General features: G+C 34.8%; 1 protein-coding gene across 1 annotated transcript in view; it reads right to left on the reverse strand.

The window, feature by feature from the left end:
* Nucleotides 1–2,944: 2,944 nt before the first annotated feature.
* The window catches only part of LOC149774846 (cell adhesion molecule CEACAM5-like), a 131,484-nt gene continuing 120,067 nt past the window's right edge, over nucleotides 2,945–14,361 (reverse strand). The window contains exon 7 of the mRNA XM_089944659.1: nucleotides 2,945–3,228. Within this exon, the coding sequence (XP_089800785.1) occupies nucleotides 2,945–3,228 (284 nt within the window). The remainder of the gene's footprint in view (nucleotides 3,229–14,361) is intronic.

The raw sequence follows: 14,361 nt of genomic DNA on the forward strand, positions 1-14,361 counted from the left end.
TGGAATCTGTGCCATCAATACGTCTGAGTTAATTTGATTTATACCATGGGCATACTTGGTCACTGATTAAATATCTAAAATAATGAATATTCCAAATTTGCTTGTCAAGTATGATTTAAGTACATTAAAGATATTTAAAAGCTGTTGTTGTGTTTTCTCTGTTGCTTTGCGAATATTTTCTGTGTGTCATGCAGGAAACAAGATAATTTACGTTCTGATTGATGGTTATTGTTTATCCTGGACTAGAACAAGCAATAACCACCATTAGAATTGAATGTAACATATTTCATTGCATGACACACTGGAAGTGGAGCCATCAAATTAGACCCAGGTAGACATTAGTCAAATCAACATAGTAACTTTGCGAGAAAAAGATTAATAAATGATGAGTAAAGTATTTCGTTATACATGGACAACACATTTGGAATGCCTCTTTAATGCTGAACATGCAGTTGGGATAAGGTAATTGGCATAGAATCAGCAATGTGGGAGGGATACTTAAGGAACCATGTCACAAACTTGTAGAATGTGAGCAGATGTTGTCAATATGTTTTTCTTTTTTATTGACAAAAATGAGTTACTCTCTTGCCTGCAACATCTATGTGAGATGAATTCTCAATTTAAGGACTAAAAAGACAGATGATTAACACTTATTCAGGATTGCTGAATACTAAAATAACTTGTATAGGATTCGTATTGTTTTGTATCAATATTCCACCTCTTGTATCAGTATGTGTATTGGTATGGCAAACGTATTGATGCATCAATGTTATATAATTGATGAATCACTTCATCCCAACAATTACATATTGCAAAATGTGCCCCAGTGAAAATCCCATGTAAATGCCACCATGTATGCATGACGAATATTATAACATGTTTAGTTAGCTACTTTGTTGCCCATGTTGGGAGTCAGACAAGCTTAATTTTCATTAAGAACCAGCAATACCTTGTTACAGTGTTTAGGTGGAAAGTCCATGCTAATAAGACCATCTGTTTAGAAGAAATAATCAGATACATATCTTCCAGATGACCATAAATGCTGTCATTGTGGAGGATACATCAGTGTCATTTTAATATAGGAATGGCTATATACAAGAAGGAAGTGCTTTGTTTTTGTAATATTCATATGACTATATGTTGAGCTGTTATAAAATGTTTAAAATTATGAGAGGTAACATATGTTCATTTAGGACTAACTATAATGAGAAGTATTTAGCTTGAAAATATTGCCAATATGGCCAGCCCTTACCACTAATAATAATAATCAAAATAATAATCAGAATAAGAATAAAAAATAATACAGATAATGCAGTTATTAATTTTCCAGAGGCCCTCAGAATCAACAAATTGATATACAACAAATAGAGCAAAGCACAATACAATATACTGTATATGAGCATGTATACATTAACTAAATAAGCTGGAGTGCATGTACTTTAATACTTAAAATGAAAATAGACATTCTAGCTTATTTTGCGCGCAAGACAATGCCTATAGAATTTGTTTGGAAGACATTAATTTCTGATCTAATGGTTATGGGCAGTTTATTTTAAAGAGGTAACCAAGTAAGCAAATGAGTTTCTGGGAAATGGTGTTCTGCAATAAATGGAATGCATGTATTTCAATATTTATAACGAAAATTATTTGTTACGATAATGGTGCTATGATTTTATTTTGAAGACATTTCCCAAAAGCAAATAATACTGGAGTAAGCTTGGTAAGCAACTTTTAAAATCATTGTTTTTGGAAAAGTTTATTTTGCAATTAATTATTCGTGATCAATCTCAATTTCATCATCATCTTGAAATTTAACAGAACAGTAAATGATCATTTAGCTTTTAATTTTTCTTTTCTTATGTTCATGCAACAACTTCTAAAAGTATATACTTTCTTAAGTGTTAATCACCCTCTATAATCCTGGGACTGGATGTCAGAAGAAATCATACACTGTGTTAACAAGAACTCATGCATGGGGTAAATGTCTGAACTTGTGCAATTTTGTTTCACTATAGTTAGGTACAACAACCATAATCAGCCAATGCATTATCAATATTATGCTGCCATTAAACTTTGGCTGAAATCAAATACTAATTAAAAGCGTAAATTTCTGAAAATTAAAGAAGGTGGGTTTGGCAATCAAGGGCTATTATGCTACTACATAATACAGAATGCTGACAATTTAACTGATGTCAAGAGAATCAAGCTGCATAACAAATTTGTTTTAAACATAATAATTAAGGGTGTTGTTGTGTGCAAAGAAAAGTCAGTGGGTAGGACAAGCTGGTGCTACAACTTCAATGATGACAGTCAACTGAAGGGCTCTGGGTGGCCAAGTTATCATAAAGTTCACTCATAAACTCACTTCTGATGAATCGAGTCTCAGCTTAACCATAGTGGGTGTGAGAGAAAGCAAGCCAGTAGTTCCCGTGGGTTGGTGGTTAGTAGAACTCAACCAAGGTGTCAAGAAATTCAAAATGCATATAAATTTGGTTAAAATGCAATAGGTCTGTCATTCCTATGCTATAACTCATTTAAAAATCGAGTTGCATCCTAAATTTAGCTGAAATGCAAAGTTAAAAAACTCAGCAAAAACAAAAGTTTGTGGTTTGGCAATCGGGGTCTATCACAATGTGCAAATGTTGCAAATGTTCACAATTTAACTCAACCATTGTTTCATCAATATCAAGCAGCCTGCCAAATGTTGGTTTAAAGTGAACACTTTGTCAGATTCAACAATACTGTGAAACCAGATTTTACCCACATAACGATATGCACCAAACTGTTTTGTTTTCAGCAGAATTAACTGACAGTTGTATTTAAGAACTCCAATGGAACAATTCATCATAAAACATTATGTTTACATTCTCAATCAAAAAGTGCTACCTATATTCATTTCAATGTCACAATCACCTGTTGACTACAACAAGTAACCTAGACTCAGTCAATACATACATTTGACAATGACTTCCATCGATATGTTGGATCCTCTCCTTTCCCCACGGATGTTGTTGAATGCCTCACAAATGTAGTTCCCAGTTTCATTTTTCTGTACAATGCCAAGAGACAGAGTGCTACTGCTATTGATCTGTACATTGCCTTTCATCCATCTGTATGAGCAGGCTGGATTACATGTAGCTCTGCATATGATGTCCACTGCTTTCTGACCCTCCTCCACTTGATACACAGAAATATTTGGAGTGAGAGAACTGCTGCTCCCAGGGCCATCTGTAGAAAATAAAAACATGGACATTAATACGTCAATACATATGCATATTTGGAGTGAAACAGCTGTTCTCAAGGCCATCTATAGAAAACAAACTCTGACAGTTATATATCAATAAATATAAATATTTGGAATGAGATAATTGCTGCTCCTATGGCCTCTATTAAAAAAACTGGACAGTTATATATCACTGTAAGCTACCAGGTGTCCCTAATAATGATTAGAAATCTCAATGATATCTTTTCAATATATTATGACTGCTGGTTCTATTAATATTTATTTGACTTTTCTGAATTGTAAATGATTCAAAGATGCTTTATGATGATCAATGACTGTACAGATTGTTTCACTACTCAAATGCCAAAGAAATTAGTTACATGAAGAAATCTTGAAAAAATGTCAAATTTTATGATAATGACCACATTATGTGAATTAAGTGCTATGAAAAATAATGTTTGAAAATCTCAACTAAACACCTCATACCTGTCTGACTAGTAAAAATGAAAGGCTAAATCACATGTCAATACTTAAGGTTTGTTTAGTTACTGCTGTGGTTCAAGCTAGTTTTCCAAATTTCACCTTTAAAGAATCAGAAACCGAAGCATAACAAGTTTTGTAAAATTCAACAAATAATTTACAAAGTGAAAATTTAAGAGGAACTAAATATATTGTTGTGAATTATATCGTAAATAATGCTAAATGTTCTATCACAACTCCTAAAATATGGAATGAATGTTCCAAATGAATTTCTATCTTGAATGTGCTGATGTACCAACAGTCTTTCTGTATCACAATAATATGTTCCAAAATGTCTTCAAATGAACATAAAATAATCCCAAAGTAATGATTTAGTATAAAATATCAATCAGCTGTTTGTAATTACAATGAAAAATTTAAATAAATAATTCCTCTCAAATTATATCTGAACACAATTAAAAGTGATTCCACAAAACATAAATTAAAATATGGAGTAATAATTTTGTTGATCACAACATTATATAAAAACACAGAACACAAGACGACGACCATGATGTGGGTCAAAGTTTACTTATAGAACATTCTAAATTTTGTAAAAACAGCTAGACCTTGAACTCAAATAGCAGAAAACAACTTATTTGCAACACAAAAACAAGATCAAACCCAGAAAGATAATAATGTCCTACATTAAATAAAAGTAAACATATTGTTTACATATGATCATTATCTTACAAGTAAAATATACAATCAATATATATATATATATATATATATATATATATATATATATATATATATAACAGTGAAAGATAGCAGAGTGATGCCTCTACACTTGAGCATACAACATAAATAAACAAAGCCGACACCAACATCATGGACATTAAAATTAACAAGCCAATCCTACCACCATGGACTTTAAAAATACAAAACTGCACAAGAAGGAGAAGCCAACATTTTGAGGCATCCACATGAAGATTTCACCAAAGGGCAAAACTACCCTGTGCTTTAAAAACACTGGTGTAAGTTAATTAAAGTTCTTTACATCATCTTCATAGACTCTGAAGTGCTGACTAACAAGGTAATAAAATCTGCCAAGAGCAATACACAACACCCAATACAAGTACCCTGTTGGTTTATCTACACAGGTATATGGTATGATGGCCAGAGTTAGCCACTTGTGGTATACCAATGGCCCAATGTAAAAAGTACCTTCTTGACTTCTTCAAAGAAATGAAAATAAAACTGCACAACATAAAGCTTTCAATTGGGTGAAAAAAAGATCCAGCACACCAACACCCATAATATAACCAATGATTTCTATGTTTGCAGTAAACCTCTCAACAGTCAGAGACCACTGCCTTATCACTGGTAAGTATTTGGGAACCGTTCACAGTAAAACTGTATCAACCAGGAGACAACCACCATACCAGTTGAATTTCACATCCTTCACAGCTACAAGTTGCAACTTGTCACTTAATCAATATGCAGAAAGATAAAAAATAAAAAAAATTAGTTTCATTCCCAACAACATGGAAACAACTTTAGCTTCTCTGATATATTTTTCATGCAAACCTCACTTGAAAGGCTTGTGGATGCTACAAACAAATGCAACTTTTTAAATCACATCAAAATAAAATCCAGAAGTCATGCACAAGTGCAAGCTACCTTACCAAAAGGGAGTATACCACTATGATTGCATAGACCACTGAAATAATTCTCAAGAGAACTTCTTGCAACCCAAAGAGGTCTATTATAGCAAGATAGCCAATAAAGGCACTTCTGAGGCCAACTACTGCTAGTCACCAAAACAATGTGGGACAACTGTGATGCCTATCACAAACTATACCTGTACAAAGATGTACTACCCAGTACCATATTTAACATATATATTGGGATACCATATTTCTTTGGACACCAGAAATTACTTTTTAGAGTAATTTTTTTGTGCACTGTATGTTCTGGGACACATCATTCTTTTGAAGTCCTAAGTTGTGGGACACCATTAAAATCACTTGCACTCAAATGTAAATGTTATTAAAGAAAACTTTTAAAAAGCGCTGTGAGTGTTGTTTGCTTACACTTTTCTTCCTAGCTGCAAATTTGCTAAGAACAAGAGTACTTGTCAATGATGTGTTGATACCTGCTGATCAAATGTTTGTGTAGGTACATCCTTGACCTTGTGCACCACTATACCAACCACAGTTGGGGTGAACTGCTAAAAAAAGAGGAGGGGCATTCAATCTGGTTAAAGACTATAATATGCATCTCTTTGTAGAATAAAGTCTACTGTCAGCAGCTGATGCCAAAACAAACAACCCAATATCAAGAAGTTACATTCTTTACTTAGACAATGACAACCTGTATGTGTAAGTAATGTTCCAGGTGTTTCCTACACAAAGCTACCAGACACTGAGCCCTCCATGTTTGAAACTAAGATTGCTGCCAAATAAGGCTACATTCTTAGCATTGACATATAGTCCCTGCAGGAATAGCACATGGCTCACTGTGAAGTGTCGAATTTTGAATTGTAGTGAACTTTAAAGTTGAATGCACTGAGCATTACAATTTAATCAAATTTAAGCCAGAAAAGTCTTTGTGATGGGTCACTTTAACCTTTCTTCGCTCATCTTCCCCATGTCAGTGTAAACTTCAAAGGGGCAGCATTCAGACTCAATAAAATCAACCGGGGTATCTTAACACAGCCCTTAGAAAGTATACATTTGAGCTACCAACCCTAACCACTTGATAGGAACCTATGTCAACTTATCATTTTTCAAAGGGGAATTGTTACAAACCGTCATTCACAGATTCTGAGCTGTCCAAATCTGATAAAAGAAATTATTTCTTTGGGAGAAATTTGGGACCGCTGCCTATGATTGGGCAGAATAAATTAAGGTGTACACTTTAGAAGCAATCAGAATTTAAAGTGACAGCCATGGTTGAAATTCTTTGGTCTGAAATTTCCTGAAATAGGAAGAGTAGTCTTGATGCCAGGGGAAGCCTAATGAGAATAGTGCTTTCCTCGTTAAACAAGAAAGGGACCATCTTGTAAAAAAGAAAGATAGGTCTTAGTGCTAGGATGCACAAGTTCTGAAAGAGAACAGCAATAAGGTATGCAATTTTAATTTCACATAATATTCTACTCTTTGACTGTTTGTTTTATGCAAATGTGTTTGCTATGACTAGGTTCCATAGTATGTATTGCTTGTTCAATTTCATGGAAATGTTTTGATGCTAGAGCTGTTATGCAATTTATTTTATACAATTTCATGGAAATCTGTTGATGCCATAGTTGTTATGCAATTTATTTTATTCGATTTCATGGAAAAGTGTTGATGCTAGAACTGTTATGCAATTTACTTTTTTAATTTTACAGTTATTAGTTCATTGGTAGAGCTGATTGCATGCAATCTAAATTTCCATATATGTAGGATTTCATAGGGTTATATGAAATAATTTCCTTTGTTAGGATGATATAGATTATCATGAGTTAACAATAATTACCTAATTATATCCGATTTTGTAATGTCTGAATAATCTTTTAAGTTAAGGATTGTGATCAGTTACAATTTGTGAATTTCATGCAATAGTAATCAAACATGTAGTAGCATAAGTAAAGGAATATGATAATGTTCAGTAGACATGCACATGGTAATTTAAGACCTGCCGCTGTGAAGCGAGGTCAATTTCCTACAGTACTAAGTTAGAATTATCACAATGTGTGGATAGCTAATATGCTTCTGAGTAACATGAGGGAATTTTATGTACGTCTAGAGAGTGGTATATACAGAAATTATGGGGTAATTTTGTCCTTTAAGGAACAGCTTTCTGGAGAGAAAGAATTGGGATAGTCCAGAGATGGGAGTTCAAACAAATGGGAAGTGACGAGGTCAGAATAAAGGACTAGAAAGCAGAGGATAGGAAGACTTGAGGAAATAGAGAGACGTTACAAAGTCAAGAGGAAATTGATGCAATCAGTTGTGGACATTGCGCTCTTTTCACCATTCGTTACGATGATGAAATAAATCCAAATTGGACAGTGCTATTAAATTCTGTTGACATAATCTAACTTGAATTGGAATTGCCGTTATTAAATTGTTCTGATTAAATTTGTTATTTTTTCTTGTCAAAGGGGGCTCGTATTGTTTTATTTCTTCCCGGTATTCTTGCTCAGTTGTCTGTTGAAATTCATTCTTCTTTCATTCCCGCCAGGCCATAATATCATGGGATGTCATCCTCTAGATAATGCCAGCCAAATCCAATTAATCATCCTTCTTACTAAGACGGCGTTGTTACACTCACAATGGCTATCAACTGTCACCTAAATGCAAGATGGTTCAAAAAGAATGCATTATGGACTATCAATTTGAATGTCTCAACAACCTATGTGGGAAACTGGCTGAGATTGAAACCCTGGTGCCAAACCTCCAAGACAAGGAGCACCAAATAGCTGCATCTATCACTCTCATCTCAATATTTGTTAAGAGAATATACAACAAGCTGCAATTTAACTGAAATCCTTGGATGCAGACTTATATCCAGATAAATAAAAACCTGCACATGAAAGTATACAAGTGATTTCGAAAAGGATCTGTCCAAGCTGAGGAACAACTAATTCTTTGGAATAATAATGGAGAACCTGTGGAGGCACATAGACGTCAAGCTATTACACAGCACTGATAATCTGTGCCACCTGCCTACAGATGTGTCCCTTCCCATAAGTCAACATATTTTACCATGGCCTGGCTCCTCTGCACATGTACAACTACTTAGTGTGCTTGAATCAGTTGGTCTCCAAAAGCATCCTTGAGCTTTCCAAACTTTCCATCTGCGATATTTACTACAACAACCCCATGAGTGTATATGGAAACTAGTGCGAGCTTTCACACCGAGGTTCAAGATGAGGACATCTGTGAGGATAATGGCCAAAAGGTCCAGCTTCTACAAAACCAGAGACAACCAAAATAGGGTACATGGTATGATGAAAGACAAGTACATCAGTTTGTGGTTTTATGGCCAAAGATTGAACTCCATATGAGATGTAAGTTCGCAATGCCTTGAAGGGTATGGAAAAGTATGCTTTATGAAGTACATGTGCCATGAGCAATATAAGGAAGTGCTATAAAAATAGTGTTTTAACATTACATGACATATGGGGCAAAACTGGGAATCAAATGCATGGTATACATGTGAACTGGGCAAGTCTTAACCTGATGAGGAAGAAAAGGTGGATAGTACCAGATGGCATGTCAGCAATATGTAATGTTGATCAATAAAGTTTTTGTAATCTTTATTCATGGACCTTGTTCTGTATATTTATAATTTTTGTAATTGTTATTTATTGTAGTGACTATCTTTACTTGAACTTCTGTGCATGCTTAGGTTCTATTCTAAGACATTAAAGAAATTGTAAAACTGCATCAGATGTATAAATAGATGCTTACATATGTGGTGACAGTTACTAATAATAAAATTATTAATAATTATTTTTACAAGTTTTGGGCTTTTTCTCCATTGGACATGTCGGTCAGGTGGTATCTTTGAAGACTTAAGTTAATTCCCATTGGATAGGTTATATCATGTGAGTTCTTTTATGATGTTGGAAATTTGTGATTTGGCATGCAGGTAGTAGTGATAATAAGGGTATTTAGCCTTTCTGCTTGTATATAAATATCTAGGACTGGGCAGTTTTCTTATTCTTATTTCTTGTTGTAACATCAAGTCTGCAGATGTACTTTATGTTGTATTTAGATATTATTTCAGGGGAAAAACATTTGTTTGATTTATCCGGTGGAAATAGGAAGTGCTCATTGGACTATTATATCATTTTAGAACTATTATGAATTATTTAAAGGAGTTCTGGACAATGCCATTTGTATGCATCTGAACTGTTGGCTGAGCACCACCTATCAAATAGTTGTTCTTTTTCCTTTGCAAATTTGACACGAGTTTATCCAGTTTCTTTTTTACAATACCTAAACCTTTGTCAGTATGCCTCAAGTACCAACTCATAGCCCATCAAAATACATTCCTTAACCACATTGTAAACAGCACTTTGTTCTACTAACAGAGAAATGTGGACTAAACAAGTTTTGCCCATAAGTACACTTCGTAATAATGAAGTCCAATGCTTTGTTGTCTATTTCACGTTTTCAGCAATTTTCTCAAAGTGAAGAAAGTATTTATCAACTATTGTTTCTTGAAAAACTAACCTAATATCTCTAGTAAAATCAAGACCTGAACTTGTGTGTAGGGTGGGAAGAGTGCTATAGGCCTGCCAGTTTTAATTCTTTCAATCTAAATTACTATTCTCTTTCTTTTCTCTGCATCTGCATACCTTTTCCCCTTTTCTCTTATTTGTGTGCTCTGCCTAAATACCTCTCTTTGCATTTGTATTTCACTCTCTTCTCTCTCTGTGAATTTGTCTCTTGATTTCTGCTTCTGAGTTTGAATTTCCATCCTTTGCTTCTGAAGCTGAAGCTTTGTTAATTCTAATTCCAATTTGTAACTTTAATTTCTTTAATCTCCCATCAAAATCAGAGATAGACTTACAAATCAAACCCAAAGCTCTGTCATCCAAAATTTCTATTCCCAGCAAATATTGAATCAAAATACTGTTTATTTTTTGCTTTGTTTAAGATTCTTTTACTTAAGAAAAATCGTAATGTCAGTAAGCTCACATCCTTTTTCATAGAACAGACACTGTCAGTAGGATTTGAAATAAAGATTTCTTAATTAGTTAACATTGTCAATATTTACTGGTTTCACTAAAGAATATTCAAATGCATGAAATTTAAAATCTGTACTATAGGGTCATTGGAAATTCTGAAAAAAGTCAATAAATATTAAAAACAAGTTTTAATACCTCTGAAATGTTTTACATAAATTCAGATCTCAGGTGAGCCACCAATATTTCTGTTATAACTCTAGATATTAAACCTAAGTGTAAAAGAAACCAACAAGTTTAGCAAATTCAACAATTAATTTTTACAATAGAAACAGAAACTTTTAAAAGACATTGTTGTGAATTAAATCCCAAATGTCCTTAGTCACAAGTCCAAAAATAGACATTTCCAAGTGAATACCAATACCGTTGAATGTTCTGATATACCATAATAATGCAATCCAGAAGGTCTTCAAATGTGTTCCCATAGTCAATGAGTACTTAGTAATTCCAGTGAATAATTTAATTCTAAGTTTAATAAACTGAAAACTACTTTCATCTCAAACTGTATCTGAACACAACTGCAAACTCTGATCATACATTTCCAAAGACTGATGAAATAGGAATGAATTATTCATTTATCAAGTTTCCAATGTATACAAAGTTTTCTCTTCCTAGAACAAATATAATGTTTTGGAGTTCTAGGGTAGGCATTGAACTCAAATTTTAGTAAACATCTTGTTTATTGCAATCATGACAAAAGTTAGGTAGGCAAACACTCGCCATCCACAACTCGAGATCTCAATCACAGACAAAAACTAAGCAAACAATATTGATATACATAACATATATCACTTTGAAATAGTTTCCAAGCATCAAAAACAGTGCTGCTTCCAACACTTGACATCAAATTATGTGCAGGATGGTCTACACACACATTCAGATGCTGTCATTAATCCACTCATCCCTGACCTAGGTTATACACTATGAATTGGTCAATGTTAGTGGTAGACCAACCATGAGTCAATAACAGCACTTTACTCTGCTTTGATTTTTCAGGTGATAATTTTCAATCCAGTATTCAGTTCTATCAGCTGCATAATCATAATGCCACTTCTCGGCATTTAATACAACAGCATGTGTAGAATCTGCAAAATCCTTGCTATACAGTTTGTGTTCTAATCATTGTAATGAGCCTTACTGAAAGTCACATTCATTTTTCTTTCTCCTGTCAGATTGGGGAGAAACCTCATCTGAATCTATGGAGGCCATTTCTAATTCAGATTTGTCAAGCCTGTCCACCCTAGAATTTGGTACCCTATATATACAGAGCACATTACGGAGAGGTAAAATGGACTTCTAGCCAGACTGTTTCAATACTGCAAGTTTTAATGTCATATCTTCATTTCAATTCTAAAGTAATGGATTATGTAATGTATAATACCTTCATATCCTTGATCAGGGGGATCCTTTCAAATTAAAATTCTTCAATTACTAATTCAAGTTTATTTACTTCATGCATAAGGGAGTGTCATGTGCCCCCTATAGAATTGTTACAAACCCCGGGGAAGGATGAACAATTTAAAAGTTAAGTAGCTCTGAGCCCCCAGTCAGCAAAGCTGACAGTGTAGGTGTTAAAATATAAAACTAACAAGATGAAAGTATATTTAAGCACTATATTACAGTATTCCACAATTACAGGACAATTTTCAATGCAACTGCTTCCAATTACTACTATATGACCTATCCAAACTGTCAATTATTTCATACCAAGAAATTAAAGGTGAGAGTGTTTCCTTCCCATGTCCCTTCTATGTTACTCATCTGTAGCTTCCGCCTTGTATTACTTCCCTGGCTCTCCTTGTCGGTACTTCCGGCACCCTCATTTCCATTTTCTTGGTCCTCCTTGTGGATACTTTTAGTACCCTAGTTTCTGTTCTCTCAGCCCTCCTTGTCGGTACTTCCAGTACCCTCATTTCCCTCTCTGGCTCTCCTTCCTCAACCAACAGCCTATCTCTATGTACTCACAATGTCTTCTCCTCTCTAATCCTTGAATGCCTTCCATCCTCCACCACTGGAAATCTTCCTCAGTAGCCTTTGTTCCAATCTTGTATGAAGTTCCAAGAACTAACTTCCCACCTTTTTAATGAGCACAAAACTTTGGCACTCAGAGCAGTCTAATGTCACTATTTTCCTTATGATCTGTTCTCGACACTGTCCAGATGTTTACTGATTCTTTTCACAATGCATTAAATAGAATAATGTCTGGCTGCATGAAAAACCTCCCAAAATCTGATTATCTCAGTTCTGATTGGATACCAGTGGTCTCTTTGGAAATGGTCTGGGGTGGTATCCTTAGGTGTTACAATGTCGGGTTTCCGGCTTCCATGCCTAAGCCGACTGGTGACTTCACTGCTAATTTGCAAACAGAGTTTCTCGCCCCTTGGCAAGATCTTCAAAGGAAGTAATCGTGAATTAAAAATTAACGCAATGGCTAATTGATGGACAGGTATTGTCTTTGCTTCAGAAACATTGTACAGTTGTAATATTATATAACACCTATTGACATTACCAAAACTACCCTGAATTATGAATTCTATCAGAAGACATTTATAAACATGAGCAGGAATTGTTAACACATTTTCTCACACAATGTGACAGGAAGGAAGTCACTTATCCCAATAATGTCTTAAATTTTTTTATTGTTTTAATATGAGCTTAACATGACATAATTTTGGGAGAATAGGCAAGAGCTGTAAGGACTGGATGAGGTTTAGCAGACCCAGTGCAGGAATCTGGTAAGAAAACTATCAAAGACGTTCTTGAGCTTACAAACTTTGACAAGCACATTATCTCATATATGAAAGCATAGATAGGGCAGAAGACACAGCGGAACATAATCAACTTGATGCACAAGTAGCTGAAAGGAAGGCCAAATGCATTATATGCCTGAAGCTCAAAAATCTTATTAATGAGGCTCAAACAAAACAATGACAGCATCAATTGTATGTTGAATGAGGTTGCCACCCTAGGCAAGTACCTGCACAGAGTCTCCGGTGAACTGGGAATCCTTATCACAATCATCATGACAGCAGTGGACATGACTAGTTAGCATGAGCTCCACATCTTTTATCTTACAATGATGCTGTATTCACTACTGTAGTGACTGCTGGAACAAAAATATCATTGGTAAGAAGTTTCCATAGGTTGTACCAAAGCCTTTCCTTCCATCTGGATGGGCAGCAAAACAGGGGTCAAGTTAACATTGTCTTATGTCAAAGCTCATGCTTCAATCACAGCTGCAACCTTGTTGGTGTAGTTTTATATGATGCAGCTGTAAAGCTGCATGTTACCTCGAGTAAAGTACAACTGAGTGCCAAACATGCAATGAATTTTAAATGTGTGTAGCTAAGCACATCCTCGTAGCAGTCAATGCTGGTTGGAAGGTCAACTGGGCTTTGAAAGGCATCGTCCGCTTCAGCAATAAATTGCCCCAAAGCATCATTCTGATTCCAATAATTGGCATCAATGCCTGTGCTCAGATTGGTCCACACATACATTTAGATGTTTATATAAATCTGCTCAACAATGGCCTTGGTGAAGCTCTGTGGCTTCTCAAGGTAATGGCAGACTAACTGAATTAACACAAAAGCTTACCTTATCCTATAATCTTGTTAGGCATTCATTTTATCCAGCATTAATCTTTATTTGTTGCATAATTACAATGATTTAGTGGCATTGAGAACAACCATAGACTTAGGCTCTGCAAATCATTATGAACTGTTTTATGTTCTCGATATAGCAAGTCTCACTGAAAGACACATTCTTAGGGTTAGACTCTGCAAATTTAATAATCCTGATGTACTGTTTTATATTTTAACATGGCGAGTCATCACAGCAAGCCTCAGTGGAGAATGCAAAAACTTGGAACCGGTATGTTCACAGACCTAATGGTATTCCAGGCCATATCCTGTGGAAACAGACACTGGAGATC

Source organism: Sinohyriopsis cumingii, unplaced genomic scaffold (assembly GCF_028554795.1).
Source record: "Sinohyriopsis cumingii isolate HCF-2022 unplaced genomic scaffold, ASM2855479v2 utg000127l, whole genome shotgun sequence".
NCBI lineage: Eukaryota > Metazoa > Mollusca > Bivalvia > Unionida > Unionidae > Sinohyriopsis > Sinohyriopsis cumingii.